General features: G+C 42.0%; 1 protein-coding gene across 2 annotated transcripts; it reads right to left on the bottom strand.

Annotated features, from left to right (window-relative positions):
• Nucleotides 1-444: 444 nt before the first annotated feature.
• DDX17 (DEAD-box helicase 17) lies at nt 445-20,883 on the bottom strand. 2 transcript variants are annotated; one of them, XM_054386896.1, is made up of 13 exons: nt 20,323-20,883; nt 16,238-16,388; nt 13,841-13,940; nt 13,579-13,712; nt 12,624-12,689; nt 12,181-12,322; nt 10,482-10,642; nt 10,219-10,391; nt 9,787-9,897; nt 9,260-9,321; nt 8,744-8,803; nt 4,309-4,548; nt 445-3,688 (listed from the first exon to the last, which is right to left on the bottom strand). In XM_054386896.1, the coding sequence occupies exons 1-13, from the start codon at nt 20,364-20,366 to the stop codon at nt 3,165-3,167; spliced, it is 1,968 nt and encodes a 655-aa protein (XP_054242871.1). In that variant the 5' UTR covers nt 20,367-20,883; the 3' UTR covers nt 445-3,164. The 2 variants fall into 2 exon arrangements, with proteins under 2 accessions (XP_054242871.1, XP_054242873.1); XM_054386898.1 differs by having other exon boundaries at nt 445-3,685.
• Nucleotides 20,884-22,590: the final 1,707 nt, after the last annotated feature.

The following is a 22,590-nucleotide window of genomic DNA, read 5'->3' as shown; positions in this document are numbered from 1 at the left end:
ATGCCTCCACCTTGACCCTGAGGCAGCACAAGGAGTGTAAGGGAAACAGTCATTACTTTCAGTCCTGTAATGAGTGCCTATGGTAAAGGGAATGTGGCATTATTAAGTCTGGTAATGCAAAGGCCACTGACCCATTTCACAGGTGGTCACCTCTGACACAGCAGATGCTATGAACTGTTACTGTATCTCTTTGAGCTAACATCCTCCTGAAAGTTAACTCTTCTGACCCTCAGTCTGTTTAGGTCCTGTAACATTCAGGACATTCTTCCAATTTCAGTGACAGTTCCTCATCTTCTACAAATGGGGACCATTTCAATCACAGTTCAGAGTGTAGCCAACAAATGTTTCCAACTCCTTGAATTTGACTTTAAGAACTGGGAAGAACAGGGGCAAAGACAGCTTTACGCTCCAAAAATAAAGACAAAGTTCACAATTTATTGACAACAGTGTTTTTATTTATACCTACAAAAGAAAACAAGATGGTATCAAAAGGACAATTTACAAACTAAGAATAGTAACATAGCTCTTAGTATCCTGTGTATGAACACCACAGATCTATGCATCTCTCAATTCAAGTCTTCATTAATACAACAGGAATGTGCTCGGAGACCAGCAGTATGTGAAACAAGATGCTGATCCCACACAAAGCCACTAACCTTTCCATTGTTCAGAGAAATCCAAACCAGTAAATTGCTTCAGGAAGTGGGAGGGGAGGAGACACCCACATCTGACACTCCCACAAAACTTGTACAGATTGAAAACAGCGCAAACAATACAAGGCGCTAATGCTTTATCCACAAGGGTCCTGCAGCTGGTGGGTGGACAGAGCAGCGAGCACCCAGTGGGACAGGGGCAGCACATGCCATGGTGCATTTCTGCGTTCAACAGTCTGGTTACCACTCTGAACCGAGACCCTGGACTTCAGCTGACCTCAACCTCAATGGCAATAAAGCACTGCAAGACTTGGCACAGACGTTTCCATGTACACAAGTCGTGTTGTGTGCCCCCCTAAAAGAAGTGAAAGCTATAGCAGACTGTAAGGCAGCTCGGGTGGTCCAGAGACCCTTTCTAAAGCCAGGCAATGGGACATTCTACTTCTACACCCTTCAAACACATTTCTGTGTTGAACTTGCAAATCTTACCTATGTTTTCAAGAAAAAAGAAAACCAACAAACTTTACATTGGCTTGTGAGAGAGGCCAAAGACAAGTCAGCCAGTGCCTGGATAAACTAAATGTTTCTGGCTTTCACTTAGCACAAGAAAAAGAACTTCCTGCCCAAGCACTGAATTAGAAGATTGGATGAGGGAACCAAGGTTCTAGAAGACCTCTCCCTGTGGCCTCTGTGCCAGCAAACTTTACCTGTGTATGGCATTGGGAAAAAAAAAATTAAAAAACAAAAACAAAAAACCAAAAACCCAACCAACCAACAAAAAAACAAACCACACACACACACACACAAAAAAGCACATTCATCCCCCAAAATTTTACTCTGGGAAGAAATTACATTTTAAAACAAGTAATTCCTGTATAAGCAAGCTCTGTTCCTGGGCTATAAGAAGTTCCACTGCTACAGGAGGAGTGGGCTGCCTTGTTCATCCATATGCAAGAATGCCAACTGGAAAAAAAAACACAACCAACCACCAAAAAACCAACAACCCAAATCCTGTACTCTACTTGTAAAGATTAAATCTCACAAACCAGGTGATGTATCCAGTCCTTTGCCATATTACCAGATCAAGAGCAGCCAACTCCTTTTATCATCTACTGTCTCTGAACCGTCTGGTATTAGAAATGAGTCAACAACATGCATCACTAAAGGGGAACCCCCCACACGCTCCCACCTCAGCCTGTAAAATAAACAAGTTTTTATGTATTTACTAAAATTTCACTCTTCTCTCACATTTTTCTAAAACGCTACCTACCTGCGAGAGCTCTGTTCAAAGGGACCAATGGAGCAGGGAAATGCACTCAAAGAGCCAGGAAAAACAATAGTCAAAGTACAAAAGAAATAAAGGTTCAGAATCAAGATGCACTAACCAGCTCACCTTACCTTATGAAAAGGAGATTCCAGGCAATCTCCGTCTCCTCCCTTACTCCCTGTGCCCTCCCCCCCTGGCCACCCTAACCAAACCCCTTAAATTGAAGTGTGGAAAACTCTGTCACATTTTATTCAGTGTAGCGGCATTTGGAACATTCTCCAACAGCAAAAGGTAGTTTGTTCACGAAGAGCAGATGAATGACACCTGCCATTCATCATCTTAGTTCTGTTTAGCTTCTGGGCCCTCAAATCAGACTCCTCTCAATAAACCCAACAACAGAATTTGAGAGCAGAAACTAATTTAGGGACAACCAGGCTCCACCTGTTTTGAGATGCTGCAATGTAGCAACTGGAAGAGAAGAACTGACTTGGCTGAACATTACAGCAGTGGTACCTACACTGACTATCTGGTTTTCAGGTATGGAGTCCAAGGCAGGTTTGGTCTCTGACACTGGGGTTTTAATCCCAACTTCCCTATTGCAGGCTGCTACAGGTACCTGAGGATGAAGCTGCAAAACGTACTTGGGGCGTTCACTCTGAACACCACCCAGCCCAGACAAATAAGCAGAGTTTTCCTACAGAAAGTCACCTATAGTAGATTACAAGCAGTAAGAGTGAGCTATTAAAAAAACAAAACCAAAACAATTCAGATTTGGAGAAGTGAGCTTTGCTCCCTTGCATTTTTCATTTTAAATTAAGTGCTTTTTGGCTCCTCAAAGCTTCCCACCTCTCTTGATAATTCCTGAAATTAAGTTAACATGTTACAGAACAGAAAGTTCCTCTTCTCAAAAGCAAGCTTTCGCACAAACCTTAGACACCAAGATGATGGAGCTGGGACCTATCTGCCTTATACCCATTTCATTTAGAGAAAATAAAATTTCCAATTTCCTCAACATGCAAGACAAAAAATAGTAATTTTTCCAGTCAACTATATATATCTTAAAAAAAAATGAAAAAGAGGATAGGGTCAGTAAAGCGGTCTAGGGGCCATTTTAATGGGATTGAGGGATTTAAATGGTGAATTCTAAATCTAATCTGCATGAGAGACACCACAATGGGAAAGAAGAGAAAGAAAAGGTTCCTTTAAATGCAAGAGGTCTACACTGGTCACCAGTGGATGTGGTCTCATTTGCGTGTGGGAGGAGGGGGTGGGGGAGGGGGTGGGTACTGGTAGGTGGCAGTCTGTCCCATGTAGCCCATCACGTTAGTGGCAGGGGGCTGCGGAAACTGTTGTGACATGAGCGGCTGTGGCTGCTGGCCTGAGCGCCCCACCATCCCTGCATACTGCTGTTGGGTAGTGCTCTGTGAGGTTCTCCCAGCGGTGGCAGCTGTGGTGCTGGCACCATAGCCACTAGCACTGTATTCTGCAGTGCCATAGCCACTCGTGCCATAGGCAGCTGCTCCATAGCTCCCTTGAGTGTAACCATACTGGCTCTGTGCTGCCCCAAAAGCAGAATTTGGGCTCCCGTAGGCACTGCCATAGGTCTTGTTGGCTCCGTTGGCATAACTGTCACCACGCTCACGGTCTCTGAAGCCACCTGAGTCTCTCCGGCCCTCTTTCACTCCCCGGAGCCTCCTGTCACACTCTTCCTGGTACATCAGGTTAGGGTTGTTTACTGAACTGCTCGTTCGGTAACGAGAACGGCCTCCTGGCGATGGATATATTGAGATTTAGTACCATGAACAAGTCTTCGACAATGAACTCTGGTACAGTTACACCACCCTTTCTCCCGTTCTACATCCACAATTTTGCCCACAAGGGGCAAGTTCTTTTGACTGACCGCAACTTCCCCGCACAGCTGTGCATACGCCTCATTTTGTTCAAGGTTCAAACGGGATTCTTAATGCATGTGTTTGGATAAAAAGAAACAGAATAAATTCAGGGCTAACTTGAAAATATAATGAAATTACTATTCTTTCAGGGGATATGAGGAAAATAGTGTCAGTCCCTGAAGGTAAAGTTGGTGTATCCCTTTACTGATTTCAATTTTCACCTGTGCTTAAGTAGGAGCTGCAAGGAATTAATTTATTCAAATGGAATTAGTTCTGCGAGGAACTTACCAGGAAAACCAAAACCAATAAATTCTACACCTAGATGGACAGAAACACTACATCTACATAATGTATTAGGACCTGAGGTATAGAACAGCTTTATCACTGGTCTGTTACCTTAGACTTACACTTACTACTTCCCTACCTAATTTTAATCTTCCCTCTGTCAAAACAGGGAACCTATGCCCTGTATAGCCCTTTTCCCACGTGCTTTTACCTCCACCACCACCTCCGCCTCCTCTGTGGTCCACAAGCTGCATCAGCTTTGGATTGATGGCTTGATTGGCTTCTTCCAACACTTTGATAAGCTCCCTGGCTTGTTTCAGGTTTCCCGGTGTGAAGAAGGTGTAGGCAGTACCTTTGTTGGTACTACGCGCAGTACGGCCGATACGGTGCACGTAATCTTCAGAGCTGTTCGGATAGTCGTAGTTTATCACAAATTTAACATCTTCCACGTCTTGTGAAGTGACCAGGCGCCAAGCACAGCGAAGGGATAGGGTTGAGGAAAGGGGAGAAGAGAGGACGTGCCAACGGAAGGTGGGGAGCACGAATGCAGGTGACAGTAATAAGAAAAAAAAAAACCAACGAAGTTAGTAATTGAATGGAATTAAATACAAAACAGACTCATCCCAAAAGAGAAGATGACTTAAATTCATGATCATCAGGAACAAAGATCTGTGTCCTGAAAGTGTTAAAGCAGTTTTGCCCTATGCTCAAATTCATCCTCCCCAGAATGCACTTCTGTCTTCCTGTGTCAAAGACACTGATGTTCATAAATAAGCTAACTGAATTTCATACTAATGTTTTTTTTTAAAGAAAAAACACAATCTGTGAAATGAAAATTTCACTCTTAGAGCAAACTGGGCTGGAGGATGGGCAGAACTGCCACAGTAAAGCCTTTACTCTGTTGGGAGAAGTCTAACAAATAATGTTAATGAGATCACTTACCTTCCACTCCATAACATGAAATAAAAAAGCAATTTAAAAAAATACTCAAACAGTCCTAACAAAATACAGTGAATTACCTTCCCTAGCCTAAAGCTTAACACACTCCAATTACATTAATATTTATTCAGCCAACTCATTTTAAGAGTATCTTAACTCAGCTTTGTAGTTATCACCAGAATGCATTGCACTAACATCTCACCACACTGTTCCGTCCAGTTGCGGCAAGCTTTCCTAATTTGGACAATCCTGAATTCCATTAGCAATTCTCTACTTCCAGTGTCAGACAGAAGCAGGGAATTATCAAAATCAAGTTGTATGCAAAATATTATCGGGGGGTTAGGAGATCAGAACTGACGTTTCACAGGAAGCAGATTTTGTAAACTTGTGAGACGAAACAAGGTAAATGTTAGTGTAACGCTTCAGTGAAAGCCACTCGAGTACCAAACCCACCTATTTACTATGGTATTTTTTTTTTTAAAGAAGCATGGTATTAAAGCCATCTGCCCTAACAGCTCAATGAAAGAAAAAAAAAATTAAAAATCTGTATTTTACAAAGAATATTCTGAAAATATCCAAGATAAAACACAGATTTTTGTGATTTTTTTTTTTTTGTTTTGTTTTAAAGAGAGAAACATTCTCTGTTTGTTACCAGACCGATGCACACTCCCTCCTCCTGTGGGAAACCGCTGCAGCCGATCCCGTCTCTTTGCCTTTTATTTTTGGCGGCCTCCTTTCGAAAACTCCGCCCTCTGACACGGGACCACTGGAGCGCGGGGAGCATGCATCAAGGGTCCGTGGCAGCGAGAAGTCCCCACACACGCTCGCTCTGTGAACTGGCTTAGATGCTTCTCTGTAGCCCCATTTGGTTGTGAAGCGCCGGAGAACCTGGGTTCAGGTAAAAGTTTCAGGTCCTCCAACGCTTTTTGTCCCCTATTCAGGGTTCTTAGGGGCAATTGTCAAAAAAATGAAGATACAAAAATTACATCCAAAGGGTCAGACTGCATCTATTGCCCAGACTGCATCAATTTCAAAGGGGTTGTAGGAAAACTAAAAACGAGGGGTTGTAGTGACAAGAGGGGGGACTTTATGTCTGTTTCTTATTACAGCATAGGGGGGGGCTCCTCAGTCTTTGCTGACTCCAAAGTCCTGAATCACACCAAAAAAAGGGAGTGAGAAGGCAGGTTTCACAGGGGGCTGCGCGAGTCTCCAACTAGGGTCCTTGATGCAACAGGGTTTTTAAAAAGGGAAAGTGAAGTAAAGAGAGGAGTGTGCGTGACAGATCGCATCTTCACAGCCAGGGTGTAACTAGTCTGACAAGCTGCAGACTACATGATCCTCAGTCGGTCCCATTTTTGCACATCCGTCAGTAGTAAAGTGACTTGAATTACCAGAGAAGAAACAAGGACATGCTTTCCTGGCAGAAAGCACAGGGAATTGCGGCTACCAACATAGACAGAATTGACTTGATTGGGAAGAAGCGGGAAGAATGGGAAGGCAGGAAGAGGAAAATGCAAGGGTGTTTTCCAGACTAGGAAATGGTCCTGGTAGAGCACCCAGCTTGCTGAAGGTACGACCAGAGCAAGTACAAGACCCAAGTCTTGCACTGGAGGCTTCTCCAGTCTAGCATGCTCCAAAGTGTCTGCGCGCTCGTGATCTTCCTGCACTTTTAGAAGATAACATAGCAGGATCAAGAATTGAACTGTCAATCATTTTTGACTGCTACCTGGGAAACATTCCCTTTGTCAGACCATCAGGATACCCTACGGCACAGACAGTCTCCAGTTATTGATTGGGACAGATAGAAACTAGCAAACATGCTAGTCTAGAGAGCTGTTTAGACCATTAATGTAGATGTGCCCCCACCCCTGCACTGAGAATGATCTGCAGCTCAAAGCTTCTGTTAAAGAAAACAAAACAAATTCAATGTTTTTAGTTTAATGAACAAAAAAAATTTAAAAATAAAAAAAAAAAAAATCAGTGCAGAGAGAGGACCTCACTCCAGGGAATTATCACAAAGAAGTTATCAGGGGACTCAGAACTTACCTGGAAGCTTTTTTGAAACCAATGTTCCATTAGGAAGAGGGAAAGCCCTGGTGACTCAGCCAAAAGGCGCGCGCCCCTGTTTTATGTTATTTAGGTAGAAGCCTTCACTTTCCAGGATCTTGGAGGAAGTCGTCCAGAAGTTTGCCAGTTAAGTGACTTATTTTAAGAAGCAGCAAACTCAGGGCCCCAAAACAAGCAGAGATGTTGTTCGGTAACAAGAAACAGACTCTGGTACCTTTCCCCCTTCACTCAGGGGAAGTGGAGGATGGGAAGTGGGGAGACTGTTTTTCTGAAGTGTTATCCAATTGAGTAGTTTTGGGAAGGGCTTTTTTTTTTTTTGAGGGGGTTGAGGCTGTTTTAAATGTCTAGGCAAGATGCACAAAGAAGCTACCAGCACATAGCAAGCCTGTTTAAAAAATGCTGCTAGATAAAGCAGCTCTTTCATACAAACTGGTTTCAGGCCTCAGTCCCTTCTCCCAACAGGCCCAAGTTCTAACTGCACAGGTCCAGACATGACCCTAGAGGGCAGAGACTGAAGTCCATACAATCACCTCTCCGAGGAAGTGTTGGACGTTTTTTTTTTTTGGGGGGGGGGGGGGGAATGAAGGGTGAAGGTTGTGTGAACAAAGTCTGCGAAGTCTAGTAATGGTCTGCCTGTACTGCAGTGACCGTATGATGCACAGCACAGCCACCCTTTCAGCATATGAAAAAACAGAGAGATCAGGTAACTGAGATTTTTAACAAACTTGAGATCACTCTGCATTGATTTGCAGTAATTTTGTCTAAGATGTACTATAATGAGACACTGACCCCCAAGTACTTTATCCTCTACCAGACTCAGGGAGAGTAGAGTTTTCAACGTCTGTTACTGAACTGAGAGCACTTCACAGGCCGTGCTCCTCTTCTCGAGTGGGTAGATGTACAAGCACTGTGCTTAGCACACAGTGCTTCTCAATACAAACATGCCTGTTAAGAAAGGGGGCACAACTGATGCATCCAGACAGATCATTTTCGTATCACCAGAATGGGGTTGTGTGATTCTGATTCAATTGCACCTTTGAGTAACACGATGTTAAAGGCCAGATATAATCTCAGTGGTCCTGCCTAGAAGGAACACAGAGGAGGGAAGGTTACATTTCAAGACCAAAGATCTGGAGCAGTGCTTTCTCAGATGTGAACACATCTGTGGGGTAAACATGCATGTACACTGGAGTTAGTATGTTCAAATCTGTGGTGTGTCATATGGGGAGAGTATTAGCAATCTGCTGTTGAAATGCTCTCCCACAACTTCCTACTTGAACTTTATCTGACAGGCTCTTAACTGAGAGCAATCCATCCCTATCATCCAGCAACAAATGCTGGATTTGGGGAAGAAGTGAGTGTGGTGGAAGGGTTGGGTTGCATAATTGGACGTCTCTTCTCCCTCTTGACGATCGATTGGTCATGCCTAGGCCTTGCTGCAGACCAAAGCCTGTTCGTTAGGAGCAGGAAGAGACTTTGAATATGAAAGACAAAAAAAAGATTAATGTTAAAAAACGTATTTCACATGTGGGGGAAAATCACGCTTTTGAAATGTTTTTTTCTTTTTTAAAAAGAAAACATATTTCAGTCCAAAGAGAAAAATACGCAGCAGTAGGCACGAGTGGTCTATGTGTACAAACCTAGCCCACGAGATGCAACGTCAGTAGCAATGAGGATAGGAGCCTTTCCAGAACGAAACTCTGTAAAACAAAGCATGCTATGAAGATTTCTTTAAAAAGCTATGTTAATTTGATTTACACTAAATGCTCACTTTCCATAATCTAGGTAAGATGGGTCAGAAACGCCAGCAAATTAGGATATAACATTTTATCAACATCTAGTTCTCTGGGTTTTTTATCAACATCTAGTTCTCTGGGTTTTTTATCAACATCTAGTTCTCTGGGTTAAGCAATTTTCTCATCGTATTTTTCTTACAGAAAAAACAAAAAACCCACACCACCAAAACAACAATATAAACCCCCCCAAAAAATTCAACAAATGCCAAGAACCAAAATTAACAGTAGCATGGCAAAGGAAGTTATTTTGAAATGTATCTATTTGGTATAGACACAAAAAATAAGAAAACCTGAGAAAAGCGTATCTCAGTAAATTAGGTACAGCAGCCCAAGTTATTCTCCCCTCACTGATGGACTTACCATTAAGCACCCAATCTCTCTCTGGCTGACTCTTGTCTCCATGGATACACATAGCTGGCCAACTGCCAAACAGAGAAGCACATTAGTACAGACAGAAAAGCACATACATTAAAGGCAACAAGCACTTTCATTTGCCTTTTTACTAAATACCAAAAATGAAAAGACTTGAGAAATATTTTGTTCCCTGTCCTCCTCTGACCTTTATCTACCTAGCTTGTATACTGGTTTGCTTCTTTGATGTTGAACTACCTACCTAGACAACCATCTAAGCCAAATTACATTGGCTATATTGATACAGTCCTGATCAGTGTTACTGGTATTGTGATATGCAAAGAGCTGCAGAGCTCACAAATACTCTCTTGTACTAATGCTCTGATGGACTGGAATCTTCTGGGAAACATACTGCATTCAGCTAAGAAAAGAATGGAGTTGTTGCCAGCAACAGCATCATGAACATTTAAACCTTACTGCTTTTGACTCTGATTCCTGTTTCCCACTAGAAACAAGGGGAGGGGGCAGCTAATCACCCATCTCTGCGCATCCTTCGAGTGAGATCATCACATCGCCTCTTTGTCTCCACAAAGATGATGGTCTTGTTTTCCTTCTCTGCCATGATTTCTTCCATCAGTTGTATCAGTCTAAAACAGACATGAGAGACAAGACATAAATCCACATATTAAAAAAAAAAAAAATAGAGAAGCAGTCTCTCAACACTGGCATCATGTAAACCATGCATCCATGTAAATAAGACAGTACCACACACAATTTAGGTCTGTTGTGTAACGGTATGGTTAGAATACACACAATGGATTAGTTCACTACAGAACTCAAAGGTTACAAGCCTCAAAGGTTAAGTAACACAAGTCACTTCACTGTCCAGAAATCTTATATGGCTTACAAAGCAATGCAGAGTTTGAAGTACAGTTTAAAAAAGTGAAATGGTAGAAAACTCGGCTTACTTATGGTCTTTCTCACTTTCCATGCATACATCCACTATCTGTAGGATATTGTGATTGGCACTCAGCTCCAAGTTCCCCACGTTAATCTGAACATAGTCCTGCAGAAAGTCCTCAGCAAGCTGGCGCACTTCTTTTGGCCAGGTGGCACTCCACATCAGTGTCTGTCTGTCAGGCTGAGAAAAAGGAAAAATGCATTTTTTTTAAGGTACTGGACTGTGAATGAGAAATCAAAGGAAACTGTCCTCTTTACAAGGTTCACACACCCTTATCTGGTCAACAATTTTACGAATTTGGGGTTCAAATCCCATGTCCAACATCCTGTCTGCTTCATCCAGAACCAGGTATGTACACCGACGGAGGTTGGTCTTTCCTGCCTCAAGGAAGTCAATCAAGCGACCTGGTGTAGCAATGCAGATCTCCACACCTTCAAAACAGAGTAAGAATAAGTAAGAAGAGTAAGGGCTCTTCATCTGAATGTCAGTTGGTATTTTTAGTCAGAATGAATCACCTTCAGAGCAAAACTGTTTAGCAAAAAAAGAAAAAAAAAAAAAAAAAGAGAAAAAAGCACCACCCTCATTCGTACCCAACTTTGAGTCATTTCAGTAGAAGCCCTAGTTTCTTTTAATACTTCTTCTTCCATTCTGAAATTACTGTTACATTGCCATTAGAATAATAAATGCTGTATAGAAAGTGAAAGCTCACTATCACAAAACACCAGTGAAGTGCTGTCCGAAAATCAGAAGTAAAAAGCTTCTACTCAATCCTGACCAACCTTTGTCCAGGATTATGCAGTCTAGAGAGCTCCCTTCAAAAATAAAAGCAAATTCCAACTAAATTCCCCATGTTAATCAACCATGAAGTGCTTCTTATATAGGTCAAACTACTTCTTCCACGTTGTTTTTAATATATAAAGCCAAAGCATGAACTCTAATACTGAGTAATTGTGCTACAGCTGCAACAGACAACCATCCTGGCTGTATGTTAGCATATAACCAGAATTCAAATGTTCATAAACTAGTACCAGGTATGGCAATTCACACATTCCTTAAATCACTGAAACACACATTAGCAGGGGCTGGAAGGGACCTGTGGAGATTGAGTGCAATCTCCCTGCCAAAGCAGGATCACCTAGGGCAGGTCACACAGGAATATGTCCTAGCGAGTTTTCAAAGTCTCTAGAGAAGGAGACTCCACAGCCTCTCTGGGCAGCCTGCTCCAGTGCTCCATCACCCTCACAGTAAAGAAATTTTTCCTCAAGTTGAGCTAGAGCTTTCTGTCTTTCAGTTTGCATCCACTGCCCCTTGTCCTGTCACAGGTCACCACGGAAAAGAAACTGACCTCTTCTTCTGACACCCACCCTTCAGGTATTTGTAAACATTAATGAGATCTCCTCTCAGTCTTCTCCAGTCTAAACGGACTCAGATCTCCCAGCCTCTCCTCATAAAATAGATGTTCCATAAGACAGATAAATGGAGAGACTGGTTTTCACCAAATCCCAATGCTTATGGATAAGTAAGTGTCACTAACATCCATGGAAGGTTAAGTTTAGGAAATGAAAAGTTTAGGGGAATGAAAAACGGCAAAACCCCAACAGCTTTCTTGATACTGCACTTATAGATGCAAAGTATTTTGTGACAATTCAAAGAGAAAATAGAAAGGAAATCTAATATCCAAAGAAGTTGCTATACACCAAAGAAGTACCTCATGAACTATCACTGTAACTGGAGAAAGGGACACCCAATCATGTACAGCCCCTTTTGAAGAGCTTTTAAGGAAATAATCTTGGTTTTAGAGTGGTTTTTTTTTGTGTTTTTTTTTTTTTTTTTGTTTTTTGTTTGTTTTTTTTGTTTTTTTTTTTTTTTTTTTTTTTTTTGGTTTTTTTGTTTTTTTTTTTTTTTTTTTTTTTGTTTTTTTTTCAATGACATCTCCTCCAGAAACCGCAAACACACATTTCAAAATTACCTCTTTCTAGATCTCTGATTTGGGGACCTTTGGGTGCTCCTCCATAAATGCAGGTACTCTTGAGTCTTGAACACTTGCCATAATCATCAGCCACCTGCTGCACTTGCTGGGCCAACTCTCTAGTTGGTGCCAGGACCAGACACTGTAAAAGGAATCAATTCAGGATAGCCAAGCTGGACACACATCCCTAAGAGAAGAGCTCCACACAGATACCATAAGCCAAGCTGGACCAACTGCTGTTTATTAGCTAAAATGTTTAAATACTTTTAGACTGTATCAGCAATTGCACAAATTTCAACTCAGTGGGATGCTCACATTGCAACAGTAAACATTTCTCATTATTCTGATACACCAATTTATAATAAAGAACACAGTTCATTAACAATGCCATGTCACTCATGTCATAGCACACACAAAAAGGAAGAGAATCAACAAGCACTTACAATGGGTCCATCCCCTCTCTCCAAATATGGCTGGTGGTTGATGTGAACAATTGCAGGCAGCAAGTACTAGAAGACAAGAACTTTAAGTCAAGGCACAGGACTTCAGTATTCAATGCCAATGACCTCCTGCCATGACAACTAGATCACAGCAAGAGCCCATTTAGTCTAACATCCCTTCAAGAAGCCAACACCTGACATGAGAGATTGAATCCTTGGCTATATAGAAACCAGAATTCTTCAAGAACAGATACTTTTATTTATCTGGCAAAGCAGATTTTCAAAGCCACTGACCAACCACATCTGCTCTGACATGAGCGCAAAATAGAGTTGGCTCAGCATCTCCAAAAGAAAGGTTTATCTAAACTTGGAGTCTAAGTCAACAGAATTGAGCAATTTCAGCACTAATCAACGTTTTTCATAGAGGGTAAAACTCCTTAGCCACTGCAGATAAAATTAAGGTGTATCTTATGCTAAAGAGTATATACTGTTTTTTAAACTGCAATATAAGAATACACTAAAAGAGTCACTAAGCATCCAAAAAGAAAGACCAACACAAAATATATGCCTGTGAATAAGACACGCTGAGACTTAAGTTTCACCCATGATTCAAAACAAGCTTTAAACCATGTAATCATTTAGAATCATAGAATCAGTCAGGGTTGGAAGGGACCACAAGGATCATCTAGTTCCAACCCCCCTGCCATGGGCAGGGACACCTCACACTAGATCAGGCTAGCGAGAGCCTCATGCAGCCTGGCCTTAAACATCTCCAGGGATGGGGCCCCAACCACCTCCCTAGACAACCCATTTCAGGCTCTCACCACTCTCACGGTGGTGAGGTTTCACTTTATGCTTGCAATACTGACAAGCCCAAAACCCACTAGAAAGTATCCAAGGGTGACTTCTGTAGTGACAAGGAAACCTAAATAAACAAATAAAAGGGATGAATACATACTGCTAGTGTCTTCCCAGAGCCAGTCTGCGCAATGCCCACCATATCACGACCACTGAGAGCCAGTGGAAAGCCTTGGCACTGAATTGGAGTCGGTTCTGTGAAGTTCTGGTCCATCAAGGCGTCCATCACGTATTCTAAGAATTTAAGAAGGTATGAAATTTCTTAAAGGATAACTGAGACTTCAGAAAATGTTTTACAAAACAGAAAGGCATAAACAGTTGCTGGGTTTTGAATAACCCTCAACGAATAGCAAAATACTTACGTGGAAAACTACACTGGTGGAAAGCAAACACAGGCTTGGGGCAGCCTTCCATTCCTCGAATTGTTATCTCTTTCTTTCTCCGCAATTCTTCAACTTCATACTATTTATGTTGGGGAAAACAGAGCAAAGTAAAATGCCAGATGTCAGCAGAGACTTTATAGTGCATGTTACACCTATTTATTGGAGAACTGAATTGAAACAGATCTAAAAAGGACTCCCATCATAAAGACTTTAGAACTGAGTTATCACATAGCTGCACCAATATTCAGAGTTCTCTATGCAGTCTGGAAGGACTAATGTCCCTCTTCTCTTCCAACCAACCCTTTTTTAGCAAAAAGTGTATCAATATAGTGTTTTTTAAGAACCATACTTTTTCCAGAGAGTGTAAATGGCCAACAGTTTCAGAAGGATTAGAAACTGAGGAGTGGGTGTCAGGAGGATGGGACCACTCCTTTTTCCATGGTTGCTGGTGACAAGAAGTAATGGCCACAAATCTGAACAGAAGAAGGTTCTATCTAAACATGAGGAGGAACTTCTTTCCGTTGAGGGTGGTAGAGCACTGGAACAAGCTACCCAGAGAGATGGTAGTCTCCACCTCTAGAGTCATTCAAAATCCCTTTGGAGGCCGTCCTGTGCAACCTGCTCTAAGTGAACCTGCTCTGGCAGGAGGGTTGGATCTGTAGAGGGCCCTTTCAATCCCTATCATTCTCTGTGATTCTCTCATCAGATATGAAACATGTTTTCTCCAATAGTGCTAAGAACTAAACAAAATAAATAGACCCTGATATGCTGTGGACAAGCAGGAGGCAGAGCAGTTTCCCTCCTTCAATTAACACATTCCAGTGATGGCTAAATACAGAACTCTTGCTGGCCAGCTTGCAACTTGAAAATGTTGTTTGGAATCTCTTTGGAACAAGCACTTCTTTTACGCATGAAAGCAAAGTCTAGGCAATATCATAATGATAACATTAAGACTTTGGGAGTTTTGGGGGGGGTTGTTTTTTTGTTTTTCTAATAATAGAACTTCTTAAAATATTTCTAAAATGTGTACCCACATAAAAATAATCTTAGCTAAAAAAAGTGCTTTGTCTAGGTTATCCTGCAAATCCAACTACCCTTTGTAACACGCTTCCACAATTCATGGCCTTACTCTCTCATTTTAAAAAAGTAAATCAACAGAAAGATACTCATCAAAACCAAGTATGCACTTTATCCAAAACAATGAACTCACTATTTGTGGGAGTGTCTTGGGCTTCAATAAAAGATTAAAAAAAAAACAAAAACCTTTTGGGAAAAATGTGAAAATCCTTTTAGCTAGCTAAGGCAAAGACAGCTACAGCAGTGAACATCAGCTGTGGCTCAGTAGTTCAAGCTGTAGTATCTTGAAGAAGCCAACACCTCCTTTCATAGAATGGCTTAGGTTGGAAAGGACCTCAGAGATCATCTACTCCAATCCCCCTGCCATGGGGCACAGACATCTCTCAACTACACTTGGTTGCCCAAGGCCTCATCCAATCTGGCCTCAAACACCTCCAGGGAGGAGGCATCCACAAGATGTCCTTCAATTCCTCTATGCAACGTAAGTATCGCATGAGTATTTCACAAAGATTTGCGAGACTATGTACTTGGCTAAGAACATTTTGTTTCTTTACTCGTGTTAAGAATTAAACCTTTTAATTTCTAAATATAAAAAGACATTGAAGACAGAAGAAAAAGACTGTAGACTCCTCTTGGGTAGGAAGGAGAGGTTACTCTTACCTATACAGTAAACAATGTAAAACAGTTTTGAGCACCCCGTGTAAGAAGCACATTGTTTTTAACACAGAATGTCCAATTACAGGGGGAAAATTAAAGACTTTCCTGTCTCACCTGGGACAGAAAGGACAATCCAAACTCCACAGGACAAGGCACTAAGCAACCTGCTCTAGTTTTGAGTTATTTCTGCTCTCAGAGGATTAAATGAGAGAGCTCCCATGGCCTCCTTCAGCCTGAATTACTACTACAATAAAATATTACTTTCAAACATTTCTTAATGTATTTCTGCCTCTCATCACTTGAGTCCATTATTTCATGTTCTTTGCCAGTACTGCAACTCCCACGTTCTCCAAGTCTGCACTGATGAATAGCTAAACCAGACAAGCATTATGATGACTTACAAAGAACCAAGTGTTAAGTATCTTGTATAAAAACAGCTATCTTGTATAAAAAAGCATCACCTTTGCTAATGTTGAATAATCAGGGCAACTGAAAAACCAGTACTCCACAGAGAACACACATGCCAAACAAGCTTAATGAAGAGACAGTTCTATTACACACTGTCCAGACTTCCCTGGACAAGTTTTTCCACTTGTGACATTGTCTCTTCTAGGCAAAATGAGACAGAACATGAAAACTTACTGGAGTAAGCCTGGCCACTTCTGGATGTTCCACATAAAAATTCTTCTCAAACTTGGGCAGTTCACTTAAATCCCATTTTTTCTTTCGCAAACGTTCCCCCGGATTACCAAATTTCTTTGGAGGAAGAGGACCTCCACGACTTGCTCCAAACCTGAAAATGTCAATGTCAATTAGAAGAGAGTATTTATTTACTCTGGGATTTGTTCATTAAGCATTTTCCAACCTATCTTCTCTAAGTTGACACAAGTGCACAATATTTTAGCAAAAGTCACCCACCTGCAACCACTATAATGGCATACAACTTCTTGAAATAACCTAAACCTGCTTTAAATCAGTTCTAAAGCCAAAACCATCTCAAAGTTTCCTTCCAGTACAGCCATTTGAAGGTCACTGCCTTAACTCTCCTGTCTCTAGCTTCCGAACTCAAGGCTCCCTTCATCAGGACAAGGCTGTGGGTGCAGCTATAGCACTTACCTCCTCTGACAGAACACTTAAAATACGGGTAGTTGAAAGGGATGAGGAAAATCTGTAACTGCAAATTCCTTTAATTTCTCTCAAGGTCAGTTTCACACCAAAACAGCTATTTAATTGGTTCCTTCTCTGTCTTCTTTCTTATCAAGTAACACACTTCAAATGAAAAACAAGAGTGTAGAATAGAAAGTACAAATCTAGACACACCTGCAAGGCCATCTGTAATTCTGGAACCAAAGCAATTGAAAAAAAAAAAAAAAAACACAACTCTATTTAAACCCAAGTCTGACAGAAAAAAAAAAAAAAGTACCTGGGAAAAATCATATCCTCTCTCAAATGCTTCTGATGAAGATTCAAGAGAGTAATGTTTACTAAAAAATTCCTAGCTAGCAGAACAATTCAAAAGTTGCTCTGTCACACTTTCTTCACCCAGTTAATTTAATACACTTCAGAAGGTTATGAACTAACTTTAATGACTCATTAACACATTGGACAAAACATGAGTTTCTGGCAATAATCTGTAAGAGTAACTGAGTGGCATAGAATGATTATTTACTGTAAATATTATAAATTATGCATCTTAAAATTCCATTAAAAGAAACATTATAGCTCCTTTGTTAGTGTCATACAGATACAACAAAAGGCACTTTCCCACACGTTATCAGGTCAAATTTTGTCCTAATGCAGACTTGGGTTAACAAAGATGCAGCTTTCTGCAAAATATCAAGTCATGAGAAACGCCCATTTTATTTAGACACCAAACCCAAAGTGTCTGCATCTTACCCAATCAGACCACTAGTAAATAACTGTTAATGAAACAAACTGAAAGCAAGAAAAATCCCAAAGTAATCATATTACATTAATAAACTGGGGGAGAGGAGCATATGCTAAAAAATTAGTAAAATCTGAAACAAATGTCTGAAGTACAAGACTATCTGTTCAGACACTAACTACTTTTTTTATGTTACTTCACAATGGAAACTAGAAATTACAGTGATAAGAGAGTCAAAAAAACAGAACTCAATGTATTGACAGGAAGAAGGGGTTACATATTTGGAAAAGCTAGGCATGGTAGATATAATTTAACTTAAAACCTGCTAAGTGAGTTTTCAAATGCTTTATTGAAACTGTTCATTAAGTCTCTTCCTTTTCCTATAAATATCCCTTATTTTCTCACCAGTATGCCTATCAGATACCTTCATAATCAGCAATTTCTGTCATACGAAAAGACTGAAATCCAAATTGAAAAATTCATTTAAGCATTTTTTTTTCTTTTTTACTTTGTCCTGAAAGAAAATGCAAAGTGTAGATTTCCATTTACAGGAACATTCACCTCTGCTGAAGATGTCTGCTGCTGATCACGAAAACTGGTGGTCAAAATGACAACTATTTCAAGATGCCAAAATAACAACTATTGTTTTAGGCTAACAAAACCCAGTCTCACTGAAGTCAACTGGAGAATCAAAGTTGTCAGTGAGTTTCCTTATGAAACATACGTAAGAACTGATTGCTATACTGGACACTGAAACACATGAATACTATTGAATATTTACTCCACAACTATCCAGAGGGAAGAACTGTTAGAAGACACAGTTTCAGTTCTTCATTCTTATACAATATGGCTGTCCACTGACCCGAAAGAAGCGCTGCAGCGGTGTTCCAACACTGTTTTGCTCGTTTATCAGCTAAACTGGCAGTGCCACTGTACATTCTATTTATCAGATAAACTGGCAGTGACACTCTACATTCTGATCAAAAATAAAATGAGATTCCCATTTCAGTTAAAATCATTTAAATCTAAGATTATACCACTGATTTGCCAACAGTATTCTTTTCAAGTGTAAATTTAGACCAACTCAAAACATTCTTCTCAAATATTACCAGTACCATCATTTCTGGGACAGAATCGAGTGAATTTGTTACACCACAGAGCAAAAAAGTACAACTTCCATTCTAAGAAGTCACCTACAAGTCATTCCTGACAGGATGAAAACAGAAAGCCTGTATTTGGTTAGTCTACTAAGAATCAGCACTGAGAAGGGGATATAATTTTCAAATGGTGCTTAATCAGCACACTGAGCAACACAGAATTTGTATTACAGAGACTATTTATGAAGTATGATGGTTGGCAGTGGTTACAAATATTTTTACACCTGAAACAGATGTATAGAACAACCTGAATCCTGATGCATTAAAGCTTCCAGGATAATACGCCAAGAAAACAATTTTCCATGCAAATGCTCAAAAAACTTCACAACGAAGTATGCAAGCACTCCTTTTACTTATGCAAAACCCCTGATCTAAGAAAGGAGCATCCACCTATATTCAAAGTCTTTACATAAAATGAGATTGTATACCAATTTTAAGACACATCAAGTAATGTGAAAAAAAAAAGGAATTATCTTTTACTTTCAGAGCATGAAATGTGGGTGTAAGATAAAGCAAGGCCACAACTATCTCTCTTCACAGGCAAAAAGAAACAAAATGCACTGCAACATAAACCAAAATATTACTGAATCTCCCAGCATGGAGAGAAAACAAGGAAGGGAAGGGAGGAAGGAAAAGAGAAAACTCATTAACTGAGATCTAGTCTGCCATATTAAGAATAACAGAGGACACATGATACGTTTATTGCTAATCCTTGAGAATGGAGGCCTAAGAACTCGCGACCTAAAGGACAGAAAACACCACTCCTAAATTAGTTCTTTCTCTTTAAAAATGCTCAGGAGAAAGATCTTATTACTCTCAACCCTTTAAAAACCTTAAGTCTCAAATTAGTCATATATTGTAATGACAGTATGTTGATCATTGTCATCCTAAGAAAAAATAAAAATCAAACCTACATTTTCCAAGCCAAGCTTTCCTTAAATAGCAGATTCAAGAACATCAAGCACTAGCCCTCTGCACTGCCACACCAAATCCTGTTTGACTACTACATAAGCTTGGTCATCCTCGTTAAGTGTGGTCCAGGGCCATGTTTACAAAGATCACCTCCTGAGTATTCAAGTTGCCTGCATGGCAGCAGTTTTCAATCTCATTTCCTCTCACGATAAGCCTGGGAGCGCAACTGAGAAGTATCTTTCACCAAGTGCCATCTTTCTAGTAAGTCTAGGAGTAGCAATGACAACTCGAAGGGCAGACTGTCCAGCCACCCTTGCCAGAGCCACCACGACTTTCGTTGATTGGGGAGAGGGGGAAAAGAGGGAGGTAGGGTGAAGAAAAAGAGATCAAAAAATGGTAGGAAGTAAAATGGGAGGCCTTAAAATTGCAAGCAAGGCACGCACGGTTATACACGAACGACAGAAAAGCTAAATAAAAACCTCCTCAACCCACCACTCGGCCTTGTTAACAGAACCTTACTAAGAAAATCTCCAGCCCATCCCCCTCAGGTAATTTCGGGGGAAGAAGTTCCCCCAGTACCGCAAGCAGAACGCTGCCCCCTCGTCCCTACGACTCCTCCCCAGCCTTCCTCCCACCGGGTCCCCAACGCGGGGCAGCCAGCTTCCCCCACCGCCCCCATGCCGAGTCGACCTGCGCCGCGCCAACCCCCCACCCTCCCAAACAACCCACCTGGCCCAGCTTATTCCCCCCACATCCTTCCCCACCCCCCTTACCCGCCGCGGTCTCGGTCGCGGCCCCGGTCCCCGAAGCCTCTCATCGCACCCGGAGGGGTGGGAGAGAGGCAGCGGAACGCCGGCCGTGGGGACGGCGAGGGACTGGGGGTACGGGGAGAGGGTCCAGCCAGGGGCGGCTGTGTCTCGGAGGATTCGCTTTGCGCCACCTCGCTTCTTTGGTGGGATACAAAAGGAGAAGAAGTCGTCAGTGGGTCAGAGACCCGCTGAACGTCGGCAGAGGGAACGGCGGGGTTCTCGGTCGACTCCAGGGCCCGTGAAGTGTGGAGACACCAGCGTCTTCTACCTCTGGCTCCCGGCACAAAATGGCTGCCGCCGCTCCGATCTGCTTCAGTTACGTTACGGACGGTCCGACGCTGCGCAAACTGCGGCCCTCGAAAATCGCTAAGTCTATTCCCGGAAGCCAACTACGCCCTAAGGTCTCTTGGCGAAACACTGCTCGGCGCGGCAGGCAGGCTACAGAAAGTACGTAGCGTTCTTCACTTCAGCCAGGTCCGGCGTGAGGAAGGGAGGGAGGAGAGTAATGCTCGTCCTATTCTTCAAAGTCTGCTAAGCAAGGAGTCAATGGTGTAACCTCTTCTGGACAGCAGGCAAAGCCTACGCCGAGGCGTACATTACGCCACTACACGGCGTACAGAAATTGCGTAACTCAGGCTGGCGTAGGGCAGGAAGAGGCCGTGTGCTTTGCGTAAAATTCTTTCGCGGGTTGTGCAGGTAGGGCTGGAGGATTACGTTAATTTTGCAGCGTAGTAGGTTTTCGAGAATACGGCCTCTTGCCTACGCGCTCGTTGGCCCCGTGGTGGCAGCGGGGTTGGAGGGACAATAACAGGAGTAGGGGGCGGGGGCTAGGCCAGGCGGGAGCGGCCCCTCGGGCATGCCTAGTGGGTTGGGAGGTTTTTTTTTTCTTCCATCTCTTTCCCGGGCAGATTACTAGGCGGATGCTGGGGCAGGACTTACAGCAGCCATGACGTGTGCATTCGCCTGACTGCCGGGAGAAAATGGCATTACGGACCCCAACACAGGTGGTGCCGCAACCCCCGGTCACACACACACTCTCGCAGCTGCAGGAGGTTCATGGCACTTCTCCAGAAAATAACCGAATTCACCAGTTTGCCCACTGTGGTGTTACTGTGTTTATAGGCTATTAGCACTGACTCCCCAAATCAACCAGAGATTCCTAGCTAAAAAATCCAATAAGCCATGAGGCAATTATGTGGCACAGGTCATGAGTTCTGTGCTGAGCTTAGACACCGAGCACCTATCCACAAGCAGCCAATCAGTCTGCCCTGGCACAATCAGCTAGGGGTGGTTTGTGTACAACAGTCAAAACAGGTTTTGGCCCAAATCTGTGCTGTCAGATTATCAAAGATAGCTATATTGACAGAAGAGAAAGACCTTTCTATTTTCAGACCCTCAAAACAAATAACAGTCTGGAATGAGACACAGCTTGTTTACTGGTTTAGTTGTACTTGCTGTATGTGCTATGGATGGCACATGTGGGAAAGCAAAAGGCTTAAAATACTGGAAGAAACTTTGTGCCTTTTTAAGTGGGTGGGAGAGGGTCAAGTGATACCGTAAGCTCTCACCAACACTCTGTACTGAGCCATTAAATAGAATGCCTGGTGTGGCATGCCTGGCACGTGCAAAGAATTAAATGTTACATTAAATGACAACAGCTGACGTTCCTGGCTCTCTTAGATCAGCCAGCCTCCTTGCTGGCTTCTCTCCTGTCTTCTGTCCACTGGAAAAAAAAAACACAAAAAACCCACAAAAACACAACAGTACTTTGCCTCAGGAAAAATATCAAAGATCTGTTAAGAAACCACTTATGAAAGGCAAATGCACTAGCTCTATCACAAGTTAAACCCTGGCTACAGTGTCAGGCTTTTCTCAGATGAATTTTTGGTAATTGCTACCTTTTCACTTCATGTTACCTTACAGGTGTTAATCTACATGGAAAAAAAAAATACTGGTGAGGACAAGCTTTCTAAATAGACACCAAAGTCAGGCCCAGCATTTTTGTACAAGAGGGCAAAGTAAGGCCTTCCCTTAAAGCATCTAATATATAAATTGTTATTTTAAAGCAAGCAATTCCATGAGCATTGGAGGTAATGCAGACTGAATGGTATTTTGTCTCTTGACCTCCCATTTCTCTCTTTGCTCCCAACTCTTCCTTTTGCCCCTGGTGCCACACATCCGTATCTGGTTTGGAGCTATGCCTCTGCTGACCTGCAGCAAGCTGAGTCATTA

The sequence above is a fragment of the Indicator indicator genome, chromosome 14 (assembly GCF_027791375.1).
Source record: "Indicator indicator isolate 239-I01 chromosome 14, UM_Iind_1.1, whole genome shotgun sequence".
Classification (NCBI taxonomy): Eukaryota; Metazoa; Chordata; class Aves; order Piciformes; family Indicatoridae; genus Indicator; species Indicator indicator.
Note: the sequence above shows the minus strand (reverse complement) of the source record. Positions and strands in the feature narration are given on the sequence as shown.

Excerpts from the sequence above, each read along its gene's own strand:
- DDX17 (XM_054386896.1), bottom strand. The coding sequence starts at position 20,366 with ATGAGAGGCTTCGGGGACCGGGGCCGCGACCGAGACCGCGGCGG. Across the intron at positions 8,804-9,259 it reads GAGAGATTGGGTGCTTAATG|AGTTTCGTTCTGGAAAGGCT; the intron begins GTAAGTCCATCA and ends TTTGTTTTACAG. Across the intron at positions 3,689-4,308 it reads AGGCGGAGGTGGTGGTGGAG|GAGGCCGTTCTCGTTACCGA; the intron begins GTAAAAGCACGT and ends ATCCATCGCCAG.